The following is a 19,255-nucleotide window of genomic DNA, read 5'->3' as shown; positions in this document are numbered from 1 at the left end:
GTTGACGTCCTGCCTGCGAGCCCTGTAGGCGGGGAACGGCGCAGGATGTGCAAGGGCAGACGGGCGAATTCAGCCTGCAGCCGCTGGAGACTGGCGCTTGGTTATACAAGCAGCAGCTGGGTGGTGCTGGCAGGGGGTGGCTGGGTGCTGGGGTGGGGCGAATGGCTGGGTGCTGGTGATGGGGAGGTGTCAGAGAGCACGGTGAGGAGGGGAATGTGATCCCAGCGACAGGGCCTAGCCTGGAGCCAGGATGAGCCGGGGAGGAGATAGCTCGGCTTAGCCGGATCCCCAGCCCAAGGGCAGTGGGTCAGGCTCTGAGCTCAATCGCTTGGCTGTGGGGGCTGCTGAGAGCCCAGGGTCCCCCCTTGCCCGCGGGTACGGCTGGAATAACGGGGGGGGGATAGGGGGGTCCTTCCCACCTGCATGGAACTGCGCCCCCACGGAGCTCTGAAATCACCCCCAGGCGCTCGCGGGTTGTCAGCGTAGACGTGTTCCATTGCAGCTGCTCGGGCCCGTCAACTCAGCCCCACAAGCACCATCTGCACCCCTGGAAGGCAGAGAGAGGGGTGTCCTGGCCACGCAGCCCACTGTGCCCCACATCTCTTGCTCCCCCTCCTCCCGGCTGCAGAGCTAAACCCGTGACAGCTGCCTTCGCTCTCGCCCACGGCTCCCATGCGTCAGTTTACCCAGCGTGCCAGGAGGTGGGCGTGAGGGGGGGGGAGGCGCTGGGGAGGCACGTGTGGTTATGCCTCATGCTGCATCTGACCCAGTACAACACACACACACACACACACACCCCGTCCCAGCACAGAGCAGCCTCGGTGCTGCGGGGACACGGACTGGGCTGCCGGGAGTCCCTTCTCCATGGCTCTGCTCAGCCCTCGGGAAGCCGCTGCCTTTTCCCCACAGCCCAGCGGCTCCCTGGCTCCCCTGCACTGGCAGAGACCCCTGACTGTCCCCTTGGCTTCGCAGGCGTGGGCTCCTTTCTGCTGTACTCGGTGCACGAGGGGATCCGCGGCATCCCCCTGGATCCCAACGACAAGTCCGACGCCCTGGTGCCTGTGTCTGGGACCTCGCTGGCCGTGGGGATCGATTTCCACGCGGGTGAGAGCTGCCGTGCGCTGCTCTTCGGGCACCAGCGACACGGTCTCCTCGTAGACCAGGCTTCGGGCCCGACCGGAGATTGGAGGGGAGACAACGTCCCTCCCTGCTGCCAGGCAGTGCCGAGAGCCAGGACTCCTGGGTTCTGTGCCCGGCTCAGCCGCTGACCCAACGGGGGAGTCCCTTTGCCGCTCTGTGCCTCAGTTTCCCCCGTGGCATGATGGGGTTGGCGACGCCAGGGTGGGCAGGGCGGCTGAGCTAGCTGGGGAAAAACTGGGAGGCGCTGGAGATGCGGAGCGGCGTCGCTGGGCGGCCCTCGCCCCCACCCTCTTCAGCTCTGGAACAGCGGCCGATAGGCGTGAGGTTTAACGAGGCCGTAGCCAGAGCCTTGTCCCCAATCCCCATAGCCCCTCAGCGCCCCCCGCCCCCCGTCTCTGCAGCCCTGCCCAGTATCCTGTTTCTGGCATGTCTTCCCCATTGCATGAGCGCCCCCAGCTGGTGAGATTTGTGCAGAATGCTGCCTGCCTGACCCCCCGCCCGCTCTGCTCCCTAGAGAACGACACCATCTACTGGGTGGACATGGGCCTCAGCACCATCAGCCGGGCCAAGCGCGACCAGACGTGGCGGGAGGACGTGGTCACCAATGGGATCGGGCGCGTGGAAGGCATCGCGGTCGACTGGATAGCAGGTGAGGCGCGTCCATACGTCCCCCGGGCTCCGGCCCTGCGGGGAGGGGAGCCACGTGCCGGCACGGCCGGGAGCGGGGTCTGGCTCACAGCGCGTCACTGTCGCCCGCCCCAGGAAACATCTACTGGACGGACCAAGGCTTCGACGTCATCGAGGTGGCCAGGCTGAACGGGTCATTCCGCTACGTCGTCATCTCGCAGGGGCTGGATAAACCTCGGGCCATCACGGTGCACCCGGAGAAAGGGTGAGGCGCCCGCGGGGGGCCGGCTGCCCTGGGAGCGGAGCAGCCTGGATTGGACTAGATGAAACCTCTACAGGCCTCAGCCCCCGGGGTCGGGCTGGGAGCCAGGACTCCTGGGTTCAGTTCTTAGCTCTGGGGCAGGAGTGGGGTTTAGTGGCTGGGGTGGGGGGAATTCAGAGTCGGGGCTCCTGGGTTCTGTGCTTGGCTGCTGGGGGTCCTTTAATTACAGGACTCCCCAGCATTGGCTCTAGTGTGGTCAGGACTCCTGGGTTCTATCCCCAGTGCTGGGGGAGAAGTGGGGTCTAGTGAATTAAAGCAGGGGGGCTGGGTTCTGTGCCCAGGTCTGGGAGGGGACTGGGGTCTGGTGGGTTAGAGTGGGATGGGGGTGACTAGGAGCCAGGACTCCTGGGTTCTCTCCGCAGCTCTGGGAGGGGAGTGGGGTCTGGTGGGTTAGAGCGGGGTGCGGGTGACTTGGAGCCAGGACTCTTGGATTCTCTCCCCAGCTCTGGCCCTGACTTCATGCAGAACCTTGCCCCACCCCAAGGATCAGGCCCAAAGCAGCTGGTGCTTCTGGGTGCCCGATTTGTGATACTCTGGGCCTTGTTTTCAGAGGTGCTGAGCCCCCGCAGCTCCCCCTGACGGGCAGCACCTCTGACAGTCCCACCCGGGGCTCCCAAAACCACCGGCTGCTTTCAGGGACATTGGCTTGAGGGACCTGCCCTGAGCCATGGAGGGGGGATCCAATGTCAGACGTGGGATGAGCCCCTGGACTGCCAGACACCCAGGCCCACCCCTCGGCTGCAACAAGCCGCTTCTCCTCCAGGCATCCAGGACCACAAAGGTTGTGAGAGCGCCAGGGGTCAGGGGAAGGGGGCGATCCAAGGGCGAGGGGCATGTGCACAGTGGGGTCACTGGCGAGCCGTGCTCGGTGTCCCCACAGGTACCTGTTCTGGACAGAGTGGGGCCAGTACCCCCGCATCGAACGCTCTCGCCTGGATGGGACAGAACGGATGGTCCTGGTTAACGTGAGCATCAGCTGGCCCAACGGGATATCGGTCGACTACCAGGTACGGCGGCCGCCCTTCGCTGCGGCGCTGGTAATGGATGCAGGCGGGTGTATAGGAGCAGCTGTCGGGTCAGGTGCATCTGAGCTACAATGGCCCATCCCAGGAGGGGCAGGATACCAGGCGTGCGGCAGTTATCAGTGGGTCGGGACCACCCAAAATGCAGCCGTCACCCTGCAGTGGGAGGGACTGGAGGGCTGTGGAGCTCTGACCCCAAAGCCATACGCAGCTGGGGCACTCGGCTCTCGGTCCATCCTGCTGACCGGCTCGGTCCCATTGTTTCCTGGTGCTGCCCTGTCTCTCTGCATCCGTGTCCTGTGTGTCTGTGGGCCGGGGACCTGGGCTCCTGGTGTGACGCTTTGCTCTTCCAACTGCTGCGTCCCAGCGCTGAGCCCCCGATGGAGACGTGCATGCTCCCTCTTCTCTTTCCCTCCCCTTCCGCCCCGCTGAGCTGTAGCCCACCGGGTTGCGTTGCCTCCCCCTCCAGGACGGGAAGCTGTACTGGTGCGACGCTCGGACGGACAAGATCGAACGCATCGACCTGGAGACGGGAGAGAACAGGGAGGTCGTCCTGTCCAGCAACAACATGGACATGTTCTCGGTGTCGGTCTTCGAGGATTACATCTACTGGAGTGACCGGTACGGCTCCCTCCCCGCCGCGCAGGGAGCCCGGAGCTCTGCAGAGCCTGCGGGGGGAGACGGGGGTGGATCTGGAGGTGTTATGCAAATGAGGCAATGCCCCTGCTTTAAATTTACATATCATTTGCATAAAATGCAATCATTCCCGGCATGCTCCCTATCTCGCCTGTGGTCAGAGATGGTGGCCCCTGAGGGTCCTCCAGCACTCTGAACCATAGAGACTGCTGTCTAGAGTATACCCCCAACCCACCCACCCGCTGCCATAGAGCCACAGCGCTGGGCAGGGCTATGGCTAGAGTGGCTGCCTGCCTGGTGCTGCTCTACCCACACCAGTGCTGGAGCTCTATGGCTGCGGGGCTTGGTGGCGAGAGCTACACTCTAGGCAGGGGCTCTGTGGTGTGGAGTCCTGGAGGACTCACCTGAGAGCTTGGTCCCCGCCAGCGAGCGGCCAAAGAGCTGGCTAGAGTGGCAACCTAGGTAGTGCCGCTCTAGCCATGACGCTGCCCAGTGCTGCAGCTCTGTGGCTGGGGGAGGGTTGGGGGTATGCTCTAGACATGCGTCTCTATGGTTCGGAGGCCTGGGGGGGTATCTGGGGTCTCTATGGTTCGGAGGCCTGGGGTGGGTAACCTGGGGTCTCTGTGATTCAGAGTTGAGGCTGGGGGGGTCCCTAGGGGTCTCTGTGGTTTGGAGGCCGAGGGGGGGGTCCCTAGAGGTCTCTGTGGTTCAGAGTTGAGGCCTGTGCCCATAGAGATCCAGCCTAGAGCTCCTCCCCTGCACCCCCCCACACCCCCGCACACACACTTCCAGGGAAATGGGAGTGGGATGCCAGTGCCCAGGAGGGGGCATCTGGAGCCTCCTGGCCTATCCGGGCACTGAACAGCTCAGAAGTGGGGGGCTGAGCCCTATGGAGGCTCCCCCCGCCCCTCCGGTCCCCCAGGCCTGACAGTGGGCTGCTCTGGGGCTGCGAGTGAGCGAATGACATTTGTGAGACGCTGACACGGGGGTGGGGGGGGGGTATGTGAGAGAGTGGGGGTGTAAGCTATGTGTGTAATCCGGGGTGTAGGGGGTGGGTGTGTAACTCTGAGGGGTGGGTGAGTGGGGGTGTGAGCATGGCTGCAGGGCGTGGGTGCAGGGGGTATGTGTAATTCCGGGGGGGTGGTTGCAGTGCAGAGGTGCATGAGATCCAGGATGGCGGTGGGGGACCAGGGCATGGGAACACTGGCGGATTGTGGCTGGTCACAGCGGGCGGGCGCGGTCCCTGCCGCGTGCAGCGACGTGTTCACGCCCTACGACGCCTCCAGTTCACTGACCTCGCTCACCTTCTAGGACCCACGCCAACGGGTCCATCAAAAGGGGCAGCAAGGACAATGCCACGGAGTCGGTGTCCCTGAGGACAGGGATAGGGGTGCAGCTGAAGGACATCAAAGTGTTCAACCAAGCCAGGCAAAAGGGTACGTCCAGGGGCTGGTGTGTCCAGCATGCCCCCTTGCGCCTCACTTTCCTCGGGGGGGGGGAGTTAAGTGCTGCTGATGGAGAGCGTCTGCAGGCAGGGGCACCGGGAGACGTTTGAAGGAACCCGTTGGCTTGTCTGTTCTCATGGAGGGATTTTTTTCTCTTGTCTCTGTTTGCAAAGGCTGGGAATTATCTTGGGCGGGGGGGAGGTTCTGGAAGGGATATTTGGAAAAATGAGCAAAGTGCAACCCCACGCACGGGTTCACGCACCCAGACGCGTTCCCACTCCCAGTCACACGTGTGCACCCTGGCACACAAGGAGTCTCGCACTCACTCCGCGCACGCACAAAAGCAGCCTCAGGCGGTGTCTACGCTACAGGCTGTGGACCAGCCCAGCTATGCTGGGGGGCTGTGCCAGCGTATCCCCATCGCGTAGGCTGATGGAAGGGCCTTTGTCACCTCCCCACACGACAGTCGCTTCCCTGATGGAAGCAGCTTTGCGTCTACGCTGGCTTTAGTTCAGCGCAGCTGTGTTGGTTTCACGTCGCTGTCGACCTGACTTTTGAGTGTCGATTGAGTCCCAGAGAGTGTTCCGAGGACTCCCGCTCGCTTTCCCTCCGCGATTTCACCCCACAGCAGCCTGCCCCCACCAGCCCTTCCCTTTGGCTTGAATCAGGTTTTGCCCCCTCCCTTCTCTGGGAATGTGGGGGAGACGTTAAAACACGTGACGCGGGAGCCGCGTTCTCTGTGCCCGTACGGTCCTTGAAATGTGGGGCATGGGGGCCTCCCCCAGACCTTGGGGCCCACACGCCCCCTCCAGTCTGCCACCCAAGCCCCCCATCCCTTCTGTGCAGAGTTTAATCCATATTCTCCTCCCCCCAGGCACCAACGTCTGCGCCCAGAACAACGGCGGCTGCCAGCAACTGTGCCTGTTCCGCGGCAACGGGCAGCGGACGTGCGCCTGTGCCCACGGCATGCTCGCTGAGGACGGGGTGAGCTGCCAGGACTACGACGGCTACCTGCTCTACTCCGAGCGTACCATTCTCAAGAGCATCCACCTGTCGGACGAGAGCAACCTCAACGCGCCCGTCAAGCCCTTCGAGGACGCCGAGCACATGAAGAACGTCATCGCCCTGGCCTTCGACTACCGTGCCGGCGCCGCCGGCAGCAATCGCATCTTCTACAGCGACATCCACTTCGGCAACATCCAGCAGATCAGCGACGACGGCACCGGGCGCAAGACCATCGTGGAGAGTGAGTCCCCCGGGCCCTCCCTCGCCGCCTCCTCCTCCTTCTCTGTCTCTCCCCTCCCTTGCGGCTTCCTTCCTCCTCATCCTCTTCCTCTGTCCCCTTCTCCTCCATCTATCCCCCCCCTCCTCCCCTTCCTCTGTCTCTCCCTCCTCCTCCATCCTCATGCTCCGTCTCTCCCCTCTTCTTCTTCCTCCATCTCTCCCCTCCTCCCCCCTCCTCTTCCTCTCTCCTTATCTCAGTGTAAGGATTCCAGGGTAAAGCTTGTTATGGGGGAAGGGCAGTTGTTCAGGGATTGGCTGGGAATTTTCTGCCCAGGGCTCTAGAACCCCCATGGGGGGCATGTACTGAGTGCCGTCCCCATGGGTTTGTTCTAGAGCGGGGTGGCTGCATCATGGGCCTCCAGAACGTGGGGGTGCGGGGGGAGGAGACAGGCTCTAGAACGTGGGAGGTGCTGGCGAAGGATGCAGGTGGCCTGGGGCTCTAGAATTTGGGGGGCAGGCAGGTGGCAAGGGGGGGCTCCAGAATGAGGGGGCCCCGTGGCCTGGGGCTCTAGAGTGTGGGGGAGGGGTGCATCCCGGTTTCCACCGTGCAGGGATCCCCGCATCCCGGATCAGTGAGAGCCGTTGGGTGCGGCCCCAACGCACCTCCCTGCAGCGTGCCTGTCCTTCCAGTGGGCGTGTCCAGGGACAGACCCCGTCCTCCATCGCTTTCCCATCCTGCAGCCTCCAGGGGATCCGGCTCCGGCTTCCCTTGCTGTTGGATTCCCCAGCCTGGACTTTTTATCCTTAACATTGTTTCTGTCCCCAGGCCGATCTGCCACCTTCCCTGCCATCAGAGGCACTTTTGCCTTTCCCGAGAGACTGGAGGCTGGCGTGCCAGCCCGATGGCTCACGCTCGAGCCGTGCTCTGGGCGTAGCTAGAGACGCCCCCTTTGCCCTCAGAGCGGCTGCTGCCCGGGCAGAATCAGCAGAGACACACAGCCAGGAAAGCCTGGGGAAGAGCCTCCGCTGGCGTAGCTCCATTGGCTCTAAGGGAGCTAGGACCATTTACACCCGCTGTGGATCTACCTCCCTTTGTGAGCGTGTGTGAGTGTCTCCGTCCATCCGTGTGTGTGTCCATGTGTGTGCGTGAGCGTCTCTCCGTCTGTGTGCGTCCGTGTGTGTCTCCGTATGAGTATGTCTCTGTACGTGTGTGTGTCTGTCTGTGTGCGTCCGTGTGTGTGTCTGTGTACATGTGTGTGTACCCGTCTGCGTCTGTGCGTGTGTGTCCGTGTGTGAGCATCTCTCCATTGGTGTGCATCCGTGTGTATGTCTCTGTCCGTGTGTGCGTCTCCATCCGTGTGCGTGCATGTCTCTCCATCCATCCATGTGAATGTCTCCGTCCATGTGTGTGAGTGAGTGTGCGTGGCTGTCCGTGTGCGCGTGTCTCTGTCCGTGTGCGCAGGCGTTTCCCAGGAGATGAGGCCCCACAGCACATCTTGGCAGCTCTCTGTTTGTGTTACATTTACAAGACTAAGCCACTCGGCCTGAACAAGCCCCTGGCCTCCCGAGCTACCGTTCACCCCGAAACTTGATTAGTTTTATTGGTTCCTACAGCTGTCGCCGTGCGCGTGGCCAGCTCCGCACCGCTAGGGTAAATCTCCACCCAGCGTCATAAACTCATTAATAAGCTGATTTACATTCACAATGAGCTTGCGCCGCGTTTATTGCTCTGGCCGGGAAAGCGGTTGTAATTGATTGCAGCTGGGGGAGCGAAGGATTCGGTGGGTCGATCTGCGGTGAGGGAGGTGCCTTGCGGTTAAGGCATTGGACTGCCGTGGAGGAGAGCTGAGTTCAGTTCCTACCTTTGCTACAGACCCCCTGGCCGACCTGGGGCCCATTATTTCCCCTCTCTTGGCTCAGTGTTCTCATCTGTAAAATGGGCGCAATCATTCATCCTTCAGCTGTCTAGACTGAGCTCGTCAGAGCAGGGCCTGTGTGTACAGCCCCCCGCACAATGGGACCTGGGCTTGGCTGCAGCTCCAGGCACGACCATAATAACGCTGCTTATGAACGTGAAGGACCTAGAGCAGGAGTGTGCCTGGGAGCTGAACTCTGTCTTAGCCTGCAAAGCCCTCTTCCCATTCCCGTCCCAGCCCTGTGGCACCCATGGGAGCTAGGGGGGCAGGGCAGCCAGGAAAGCAGGGGCTGCTTTTACCCAAGAACCAGACTGCACCCAAATTCTCGGGACCTGCCCCCTCTCAGCAGCCAAGGGAGGAGACGCAGCAAGGCCCAGTTTGCTCCTGATCCACAGAAGAGCAAATGCAACTCAAAGCTGTGCCGGGGGCTGGCGTGTGCCAGCTGCCGGTCGCCGATTGCTCAAACCAAGGGCAGAGAGGGGGAGAACCCTGCCAAGGAAGGCCCAGCGTAGCCTCTTCCGGGTTGCTGCAGCGCAGCTCAGAGCGGTGGATGAGCAAGCGCCTGCGCGCAATGGAGCTCCTGCCGGGCTCCTTCTGCTCCATTGTTTCTCCCTCTCTCTTCCGCGGGAGAACGGGAAGTGCTGCCTCCCGGTGGCGGCTGAGGCCCGTGTCATGGAGTGTGGGGGAGTCAGGGCCCTGCACCCCCCACTTCCTGCGATTCACCGCGACTCTCAGCCAGCCAGTAAAACAGAAGGTTTATTAGACGACAGGAACACAGTCCAAAACAGAGCTTGTAGGTACAGACAACAGGACCCCCTCAGCCAGGTCCATCTTGGGGGGCAGGGAGCTTAGACCCCAGCTCTGGGGCTCCCTCCATTTCCCCAGCCAGTTCCAAACTGAAACCCCCTCCAGCCCCTCCTCTGGCCTTTGTCTCTTTCCCGGGCCAGGAGGCCACCTGATCCCTTTGTTCTCCAACACCTTCAGTTGCCACGTTGCAGGGGAGGGGCCCAGGCCATCAGTTGCCAGGAGACAGGGTGTCGACCATTCTCTGTGCAGACACCATCACACTGGCCCTCTAGGGCTCTGCAACCATCACACCCCCTTATCCCACCACCTAGATACTTAAGAAAGGCATAGGGGAAACTGAGGCACCCACACAGTATTCAGAGAAAACATGAAGAACATTCCCACTTCGTCACAGCCCATTTCCCCAGAGTCTCCGGCCTCACCTTATTCCGCGGCCTCTTCCTGCAGCCCCCAAGCAGCAGAACCTGCGCATCGCTCCGGAACTGCCTGGACGTGAAGATGCAGACGGCCGGTTTGGCCACCTACCAGGAACCAGCACAGAGCTGGGAGGGCGCCGTGGGAGCCGGCCAGCCCCTGGAGCAACAGAGTGTAGGATGGGAGCCAGCAGATCACGTAGGTCCAGGAGCAGCACCCTTCCCAAGCGAGCGTTGGTTTGTGCAGGCAGTGGGCGGGCATCGCCCTTCCCGGAGCACAGGTGCCCCCGAATCTTGGCCTGCGTGGTGGAGATGACGGCCAGCGGGATGGCAAAGGTACAGAGGAAGAGGGCCACGGCATACACTCGTTGGCTGGCCCCGGGGAGCACCACGAAGCAGAAGGATTGGCGAGCGGAGCAGCGGCCAGTGCGGCAGGCACCCAGATGGCAGTGGGTACCATGCCAGCTGGCAGCGATAGAGATGCGCCACGGCCAGGTCGCGGTGCACGGCCAGGGTGAAGGCGGTGGCGAAGGAGTTGGCCACGCCCACGAAACGCAGGAGCTTGTGGAGGCCGGCCCTGAAGAGCCGCACGTGTGTGGTGGCTGCCGCGGCGGCAAAGGGCCTGCGGGCCACCTGTGGCACGTCCGCCGGGCTGAGGTTGAGCAGCACCGTACTGTGGCGCGCCGTGCGCTTCAGGAGGATGGCGAACGCCAGCCCCAGGGGCCCCAGCGAATAGTGCTCTGGCCTTCCCAGGCCCGGGTCCTCCTCTCGCCTGCTGTGCTTACATCAGCCTGCAGCCTCCCTCCCGGCTCCTCCGCCTCTCTCCACCCCCCTGCCAGCCCCCTCCGCTCGCAACAGCCCCCCACACCCTGGCTGGTCCCCTCCCAGCGTCTGTGTGCTGGACGTGGGGCTGTTGGTAGGGTCAAACCGAAGCCCCACACGTGGCGTGAGGTGCTGCTTGACATCTCTTGGAGAGCCCCATTCCCTGTATCCTCCACCGCACACCTTCCCCAAATCCCACCGCAGTTCACCCTGCGTTGCCCCCAAGCCAGGCTCCTCTTTTCAAAGCCATCCTCCCCTGTCCAGCCTGCCGGCTTCTCCGCAGCAAGGCCGTTTGCACAACAAAACGTATCACAGACCGTTCTGGAGGCAGCCCCTAGCACGGCACGGAGCCGTTTCCTGCCGGGCGCATCCTGCTTCATGGCTGATCTGACTTGGGCACAGGAGCTAGTGAGCGGGTCGGAGCGAAGAGCAAACTCCAGCCGTGCGTGCCCACCCCGATTCACCGCCGCGCAGGCCGACTGCTGTTCAAATGGACTCAGCCCCGGAGGGACCCAAGCAGCGCCGTGCGCCCAGCGGGACAAGCTGGAGTCGGCTGCACCGCATTAATATTAAACTCCTCGTCACCGCTCTCCTTCCTGTCCCCTCGCCAGCCCTGGATAATTACAGACGACACTTTCCTGGGATTTAAAGGCCCAGCGGCGCTTGAGATCGTCCTGATTGTTGTGTGCGTCTCGTTTACATTATTAAAGCGCGGGGCTTAGCGGGGACGAAGTGTCTCTCCGCAGAGCGGGGGCGCAGGCGGCAGCTGGGTCCCGCATGCCCCATTCGCTCTTCAAACACTGACTCAAGGCAAAGCAGCGGGTGCGTCGCTCCCTTCGGAGACGGTCGCATTAGGTCCTGTTGTTCATTGGTTTCGCTAGTGCCTGGCTGGTTCATTGCAAAGCGCCTGGTGCCCGCGGTGGATCCCGGAACATCTGGCTTAGCCCTCTGGCTCTGGGGTGGCTGTGCCGACAGGTGCCCTGCTCACAGCACTGGCTGGCTCAGGGACGCTGCCTGATGTTTTGTGTACAGTAAAGAGGGCTGTAGTGACTCGCCAGGAAGAGGAAGTTCGGATCGAATTCAGGGAACCCCAAGCCCCCAGCTGTTCCCTGCGTACACCCCAGTGGAGGAGGGGCAGGGCGCTCTACCCTGAGACAGGAAGAGAGAGGGTCATTTCCCTGCTCTGCCTCCGTTCTCCCGTTGGTACCTGGCCTACCTCCCGCGGGTGGCAGGATAAATGCCTTAGCGACGGAGGCGTCCCCGTGCCGCGGTGCTGGGGGTCAGAGAAGCGCCGTACATGGCCAGAAGCGTTACTGGGAGACGCCGGGAGCGTTTCCTGGGAGTTTATTTAATGCGATTAAAGTAAACCGCCGTCATGCCTCAGAAGGAGCCGGTGCTGATGGTTTACAGCTGCCGGTGCCCGTCTCTGAGGCAGTCAGCGGAACAGTTGAATGGATCTGACCGACTTGAGGGCTGTTGTAACTGAGCAGTGTTCGCCAGGCCGGGTGTGCAGGGCTACGTTGCTGCACACCTAGGCGCTAGAACAGGGAAGGCCCATGACCTTGATGTTACCACAGCCGGGCTGAGGCCCTTGTCAAATCTGAGCCCAGCTTTACTGGCTGATTCCCCAGGGAGACCAGTGCAGAGGACGTGCGAGCCGCTCCTGGTCGGCTGAGTGGTGTTTCACGCTTGTTTTGCACTAGTGTAAGTGACAGCACAAGGGTGGGACAGTGCTCGGAGAGCCCTTTGTCCCGTAACGCGCTGTGTCTGAGCCGGTGTCATTTCTGCGTCACTCCGGTGCAGTCAGCCTGAGCCCCTGGCCCCAAAGCCCACGTTGGAGCCGGTTTCTGCCCTTGCAATGGTGTGAACCCAGAGTAGCCCCGCTGGTGTCAGCGCAGCCTCGCCCTGTTCCCATCAGCGTCGGGCTGGAGGTGGGAAATGAAAGAACTTGCTTGTGACGCTAGCGGAGGGGGAGAGGAGAGTCGGGGGGTGCTGCAGATGGCGGTGTGAACCTCGGGTATCCTCGCCGGGCACTGGGCATGGAGGGCTGTTCTCGAGCCTTCTGGGGGTTCATGGAGATTTGAAAGTCTTTCCACTCCTGGGAGGATGGGGGGTGGGGGGCTTGCTGCAGCATTTCAGTAACATTCCCCGAGCCCTCAACAGAGGCGGTGCATGCAGGGCCTGCCCCCTTCTCCAGCGCAGGGGGTCCTGGAGACGTGCCGTGGACCCAGAGAAGTCAGGGCCTTGGTTTTTAAGGCCGTGTTTCCGTAGGATGATGGCAGTAAAGGGCGGGGGGCACTTGACCTTGTAGCCCCAGGGGCTCTGCTGTTTCACGCCTGATGCCCTGAGCTGTCTGTTACTCCAGCCTGAATCGCCCACTGCTGCTGTTAGCCTGTGTCCCCCTGCTCCATTTCGCTGCTGCTCTGGTGTGTTGCGGCCGAAGCGCTGGCCCACGTAGAGGATAACAGCTCTACTACTGCTCCCGGCCGATGGAGTTCTCCGGTAGCTCCGGGGCGGGGGCCTGCGCTTTGAGTGCTGAAGGTCCCAGTTCCGAACCCGCTGGCAGGCTGGAGCAGGGAGGGGACGGCTCAGGGAGGAGGGGCTGCAAAACATCTGGAGGTGGCACAGCTGGGCGCTGAGTGTGGGGAACGGCCTGGCTAGCGAATCTCATCCGCTCTGTCCCCCGGCTCCCCCCGCAGATGTGGGCTCAGTGGAGGGGCTGGCGTACCACCGGGGCTGGGACACGCTGTACTGGACCAGCTACACCACGTCCACCATCACCCGGCACACGGTGGATCAGAGCCGCCTGGGGGCCTTCGAGCGGGAGACGGTCATCACCATGTCGGGAGACGATCACCCTCGAGCCTTTGTGCTGGACGAGTGCCAGAAGTAAGCGCTGGGGCCTCGTGCGGGCGAGCAGAGCGGCCATCCTGGAGACGGACAGCCTGTGCACGGGGCTGGGGGGAGAGCCCCCTGCCGCGGGCCTCAGCCTTGCTCCCCTGTTGCCGGGGCTTAGGGGGCACGAGCAGTCTCTCTGTGCCTGCTCTCGAGGGGGGCTGCGGTGCCCTTGGTGACTGGGACACGTGTAACCGGGAGTGGGCTGGGCACAGCAGAACTCATTTCACAGACAGGCCGTGGGAACGTCCAGTCACGGGCATTCTGGGCTGGATCAGAGCTGGCGCCCCCTAGAGGGGAAAGGCCCCGTGCCCCATTCCCTGCCCCCCTGAGCTAGTGAGTCCCCCGCCCTGGGGCCGGATTGGAGCCGGCGCCCCCTAGAGGGGAAAGGCCCCATGCCCCATTCCCCACCCCCCTAAGCCAGTGTCTCCCCTGCCTTGGGGCCGGATCGGAGCCGGCGCCCCCTAGAGGGGAAAGGCCCCGTGCCCCATTCCCCACCCCCCTAAGCCAGTGTCTCCCCTGCCTTGGGGCCGGATCGGAGCCGGCGCCCCCTAGAGGGGAAAGGCCCCATGCCCCATTCCCCACCCCCCTAAGCCAGTGTCTCCCCTGCCTTGGGGCCGGATCGGAGTCGGCGCCCCCTAGAGGGGAAAGGCCCCATGCCCCATTCCCCACCCCCCTGAGCCAGTGTCTCCCCTGCCTTGGGGCCGGATCGGAGCCGGCGCCCCCTAGAGGGGAAAGGCCCCGTGCCCCATTCCCCACCCCCCTAAGCCAGTGTCTCCCCTGCCTTGGGGCCGGATCGGAGCCGGCGCCCCCTAGAGGGGAAAGGCCCCGTGCCCCATTCCCCACCCCCCTAAGCCAGTGTCTCCCCTGCCTTGGGGCCGGATCGGAGCCGGCGCCCCCTAGAGGGGAAAGGCCCCGTGCCCCATGCCCTGTGCCACGGAGCTGACCTGGAGTTAAATGTGAAGCATCGCGTGAGCGGATTGGCAGAGCTCCTGTCGGGATCCCTAGGGGTTTCCCCAGCTGCTGGGATCGGTTTTCTGGCGGGCTCTCTAGTCTAGTCCCTGTTACTGCCCCTCCCATCCCCGATCCTACCGGGTCATATCCCTGTAAATGCACCAACAGCCCCATTCAGCCCAGAGCCTGGGGGGATCCCCCAGTGAGCAGGGAATAGCAGCGTGGGGCTGTAGCCCGGAGCTCCCCAGTCCCAGAAGCCAGGCGGGTCGGCCCCAGGGTCTCCGACTCAGCTGGGGCCCACCATGCAGCCCCGCCCGGCTCAGCCCCGCCCCTCCCGCCTCCCTCCCCTCAGCCTGATGTTCTGGACCAACTGGAACGAGCTGCACCCCAGCATCATGCGGGCCACCCTGGGCGGGGCCAACGTCCTCATCATCATCGACCAGGACATCCGGACGCCCAACGGGCTGGCCATCGACCATAAGGCCGAGAAGATCTACTTCTCTGACGCCACGCTGGACAAGATCGAGCGCTGCGAGTACGACGGGTCCCACCGCTACGTGAGTGCGGGGGGCAGGTGCAGATCCCCTGGGGCTGGGGGGCGGGGGCCTGGGGAGAGCTGGCTGGATCCCCTGGAGATGGGCAGAGTGGAGCCTGGATTGGCGTTATCACCATGGTGGGCGATGATGGGCACTGGCACCTGACCCTGGGCACAGCCTCCTGTGAAGGGTAGGACCCCCCCAGTCCAGGGACTGTCCAGTGTTGGGGGCGGCTGCAGCCGTTGGTCCCGTCCGCCCCCAGGCTAACGGTGTGAGGCGCCCGGCAGGTGATCCTGAAATCGGAGCCGGTGCACCCCTTCGGCCTGGCCGTCTACGGCGACTACATCTTCTGGACGGACTGGGTGCGCCGGGCCGTGCAGCGGGCCAACAAGTACGTGGGCACGGACATGAAGCTGCTGCGCGTGGACATCCCCCAGCAGCCCATGGGCATCATCGCCGTGGCCAACGACACCAACAGCTGTAAGGGAACAGGCCGGGAATTCCTGCCTGGAGCCCCCACTGCCCCTCACGCCCGCCCCGCTCCGTCCCCTGGGCAGGCTGGGAGGGGTTCGCCCCATAGAGACCTCCCCTGGTCTGTCCCGGTCCCTCCCCAGCTCTCCCGTCCCCTGTGCGGGCTAGGGGTGGGGATTTACCCCATGGAGACCTCCCCTGGTCTGTCCCAGTCCCTCCCCAGCTCTCCCGTCCCCTGTGCGGGCTAGGGGTGGGGATTTACCCCATAGAGACCTCCCCTGGTCGTCCTGGTCCCTCCCCAGCTCTCCCGTCCCCTGTGCGGGCTAGGGGTGGGGATTTACCCCATAGAGACACACACACCCCTGCTGGTCCCGATCCCTCCCCAGCAGACTGCTGACCCCCCATTCAGCACAGGGGCCTGGCCCTGTCTCCCCTTGGCTCTGGGAACCTGCCGGCCAGTCCCAGCGCCCGGGATCCTGCACCCACCCCTGCCCTAGAGCGTTGGCCGGGGTCTCCGCTGGGCCTGCGTGTGACTCTGCTCTTCCCCTGCCCCCAGGCGAGCTGTCCCCGTGCAGGGTGAACAACGGGGGCTGCCAGGACCTGTGCCTGCTCACCCCCAAGGGGCACGTCAACTGCTCCTGCCGGGGCGAGCGGGTCCTGCAGGAGGATTTCACCTGCAAAGGTGAGCCCCTCCCACCCACCCCCGGGTCACGCACCCTGCGCGGAGGGGAGCCAGAGGGCAGGGAGGAGGATAAAGGGGAGAGGGAGGAGGGATGGAGTAGGGAGAAGGAGGGGGCATGGGAAGGGTGGGGGTGCCACATGGAAGGGGGATGGGGAGGGCGTGGTGCACGTGGATTGGGGTGCATGTGGAAGGGGGATGGGGAGGGCCTGGTGCACGTGGAAGGGGGTGCATGTGGAAGGGGGATGCAGAGGGTGTGAACGTGGACGGGGTGCATGTGGATGGGGTGCACGGGGGAGGGGAGGGCTTGGTGCACGTGGAAGGGGGATGCAGAGGGTGTGAACGTGAATGGGGTGCACGTGGACGGGGGAGGGTAGGGCGTGTTGCACGTGGAAGGGGGATGCAGAGGGTGTGAATGTGGACGGGGCGCACGTGGGTGGGGGAGGGGAGGTCGTGGTGCACGTGGAAGGGGGATGCAGAGGGTGTGAACGTGGACGCGGCGCACGTGGACGGGGGAGGGGAGGGCGTGGTGCACGTGGAAGGGGGTGCACATGGAAGGGGGAGGGGAGGCCGTGGTGCACGTGGACAGAGGTTCTTCCCTACGCTCTGTCCCACCCGCAGCCCTGAACTCCACCTGCAACGTTTACGAGTTCGAGTGTGGGAACGGCGAGTGCATCGACTACAGCCGCACCTGCGACGGCTCCGCGCACTGCAAGGACAAGTCCGACGAGAAGCAGTCCTACTGCAGTGAGGGCCTCTCGCGCTCGCTCCCCCCTCCCCCCCCCGCCCAGCCCAGCGCCCAGTCGGACTCCTGGCTCTGGGCTGGACGTACGGTCTAGTGGGTAGAGCCAGGACGCCAGGGCTCTAGGAGGCAGCGTGCGTTAGTGGCTGGGATGGGGGAAGTGGGAGCCGGAGCTCCCGAGTTCTGGTGCCAGCCTGGAGTATGGTCTGGCTTGACTGGGATTGTCCTGGGTTCTCCGCCGGGCAGATCACTTCGCCTCCCCGTGCCTGTTAACCGGGGCTGGGGCTTGCTGGCCACGCCGATGGGGGCGGCTCTATCAAGAAATGGTAGGTAACGGGCGCCGGCGCCCCCCCAGCGGGACCCCCCTTGTCTCTGAAAGCTCCACACTGGCTAGCGCGACGAGCGACCCGCATGGCCGGGAATATTGCTCTAGGACTTCAGCGTCTGAGCCGGGCGCTTGATGGTGTGTTAGCCTGACTCTGAATGACCCTGTTCCTGTGCTCGGGGCAGAGCTGGGGGAGGCTGGGCCATCCCCTGGGGGGTCTCTGCGCCCCCCAGACGCTGCCATAATACCCTCTGCTCGCCGTGGTCCCCCATGGGCAGAGAGGAGCTGTCACGTGCACGGTGCCCCTTTGTGCCCAGCCCGCGGCCCTGGCTGGAAAGCCCCTTCGAACGGCGAACGGGGGGCCGGCAACCCCCTGAGCCCCCCAGCTCCCCTCTCTGCTCCTCCCCCGCAGGCAGCCGCAAGTGTAAGAAGGGCTTTCTGCACTGCATGAACGGGCGCTGCCTGGCCAACGCCTTCTGGTGCAACGGCATGGACGACTGCGGGGACAACTCGGACGAAGTGCCCTGCAACAGTAAGCGATTCCCCTCCCGTTCCTGGTGCTCGCGTGCCGCAGGCGGCTCCGGCACCAGGCAGGCCTGGCGCTGTCCCAGCCTGCTGCGTGACGGAGGCAGGGCTGGAGGGCAGCGGTGGGGGGGTCAGACTCCCAGCTCAACCCCCCAGACCCGGCCTCGGCGGCGTTCTCTGCGCAGCAGGGCAAACGGGAGCGGCTGGACCTTCCTCTGTCCGCCTTGGCTTCTCCCGCCGTGGCTAGGAATCCCGACCCGTCTCCAGCGGTCGGGGAGATTCTCTCCGCAGATACTCGAGTGAGATGTGGGTATTTCAAGGGGGGCGGGGGGGGTGCTGGAGCCATGTAACATACCTGGAAAGAGAGAGACCCTTCGTCCTGAGGCAGTTTGCAACGTACCTGGCAGCTTTGGGCTCTTTGTACATTTTGTAAGTAGAGGAGAGTTCAAATAACCCCTTGCCAAGGCTGCCTGGGCAGCTGTGCGTGCAGAGCGTGGGCGTGTTTGCACGTGGGAGACACACACATACACACACGAGCGTAGGCATGTTTGCATGTGGGAGACACACGTACACACGAGTGCTGGCATGTTTGCATGTGGGAGACACATAGAATATCAGGGTTGGAAGGGAACTCAGGAGGTCATCTAGTCCAACCCCCTGCTCAAAGCAGGACCAATTCCCAACTAAATCATCTCAGCCAGGGCTTTGTCAAGCCGGGCCTTAAAAACCTCCAAAGAAGGAGACTCCACCACCTCCCTAGGTAACGCATTCCAGTGCTTCACCACCCTCCTAGTGAAAAAGTTTTTCCTAATATCCAACCTAGACCTCCTCCACTGCAACTTGAGACCATTGCTCCTTGTTCTGTCATCTGCCACCACTGAGAACAGCCGAGCTCCATCCTCTTTGGAACCCCCCCTCAGGTAGTTGAAAGCAGCTATCAAATCCCCCCTCATTCTTCTCTTCTGGAGACTAAATAACCCCAGTTCCCTCAGCCTCTCCTCATAAGTCATGTGCTCCAGACCCCTAATCGTTTTTGTTGCCCTCCGCTGGACTCTCCAATTTTTCCACATCCTTCTTGTAGTGTGGGGCCCAAAACTGGACACAGTATTCCAGATGAGGCCTCACCAATGTCGAATAAAGGGGAACGATCACGTTCCTTGATCTGCTGGCAATGCCCCTACTTATACAGCCCAAAATGCCGTTAGCCTTCTTGGCAACAAGGGCACACTGTTGACTCATATCCAGCTTCTCATCCACTGTGACCCCTAGGTCCTTTTCTACAGAACTGCTACCTAGCCACTCGGTCCCTAGTCTGTAGCAGTGCATGGGATTCTTCTGTCCTAAGTGCAGGACTCTGCACTTGTCCTTGTTGAACCTCATCAGGTTTTTTTTGGCCCAATCCTCTAATTTGTCTAGGTCCCTCTGTATCCGATCCCTACCCTCTAGTGTATCTACCACGCCTCCCAGTTTAGTGTCATCTGCAAACTTGCTCAGAGTGCAGTCCACACCATCCTCCAGATCATTAATAAAGATATTAAACAAAACCGGCCCCAGGACCGACCCTTGGGGCACTCCGCTTGAAACCGGCTGCCAACTAGACATGGAGCCGTTGATCACTACCCGTTGAGCCCGACGATCTAGCCAGCTTTCTGTCCACCTTACAGTCCATTCATCCAGCCCATACTTCTTTAACTTGGCGGCAAGAATACTGTGGGAGACCGTATCAAAAGCTTTGCTAAAGTCAAGGAATAACA

At 62.8% G+C, this 19,255-nt stretch overlaps 1 protein-coding gene across 1 annotated transcript in view; it reads left to right on the top strand.

The window, feature by feature from the left end:
* The window catches only part of LRP1 (LDL receptor related protein 1), a 179,908-nt gene that overhangs the window by 130,089 nt on the left and 30,564 nt on the right, over nt 1-19,255 (top strand). Inside the window, exons 35-47 of the mRNA XM_065419313.1 lie at nt 973-1,104; nt 1,655-1,789; nt 1,903-2,032; nt 2,970-3,096; nt 3,581-3,732; nt 5,059-5,183; nt 6,067-6,438; nt 13,074-13,263; nt 14,576-14,780; nt 15,047-15,239; nt 15,787-15,912; nt 16,531-16,656; nt 17,389-17,508. Coding sequence (XP_065275385.1) covers nt 973-1,104; nt 1,655-1,789; nt 1,903-2,032; nt 2,970-3,096; nt 3,581-3,732; nt 5,059-5,183; nt 6,067-6,438; nt 13,074-13,263; nt 14,576-14,780; nt 15,047-15,239; nt 15,787-15,912; nt 16,531-16,656; nt 17,389-17,508 — 2,133 coding nt within the window. The remainder of the gene's footprint in view (nt 1-972; nt 1,105-1,654; nt 1,790-1,902; nt 2,033-2,969; nt 3,097-3,580; nt 3,733-5,058; nt 5,184-6,066; nt 6,439-13,073; nt 13,264-14,575; nt 14,781-15,046; nt 15,240-15,786; nt 15,913-16,530; nt 16,657-17,388; nt 17,509-19,255) is intronic.

Source organism: Emys orbicularis, chromosome 19 (genome assembly GCF_028017835.1).
Source record: "Emys orbicularis isolate rEmyOrb1 chromosome 19, rEmyOrb1.hap1, whole genome shotgun sequence".
NCBI classification, from domain to species: Eukaryota; Metazoa; Chordata; order Testudines; family Emydidae; genus Emys; species Emys orbicularis.
This window is presented reverse-complemented; position numbering and strand designations above follow the sequence as displayed.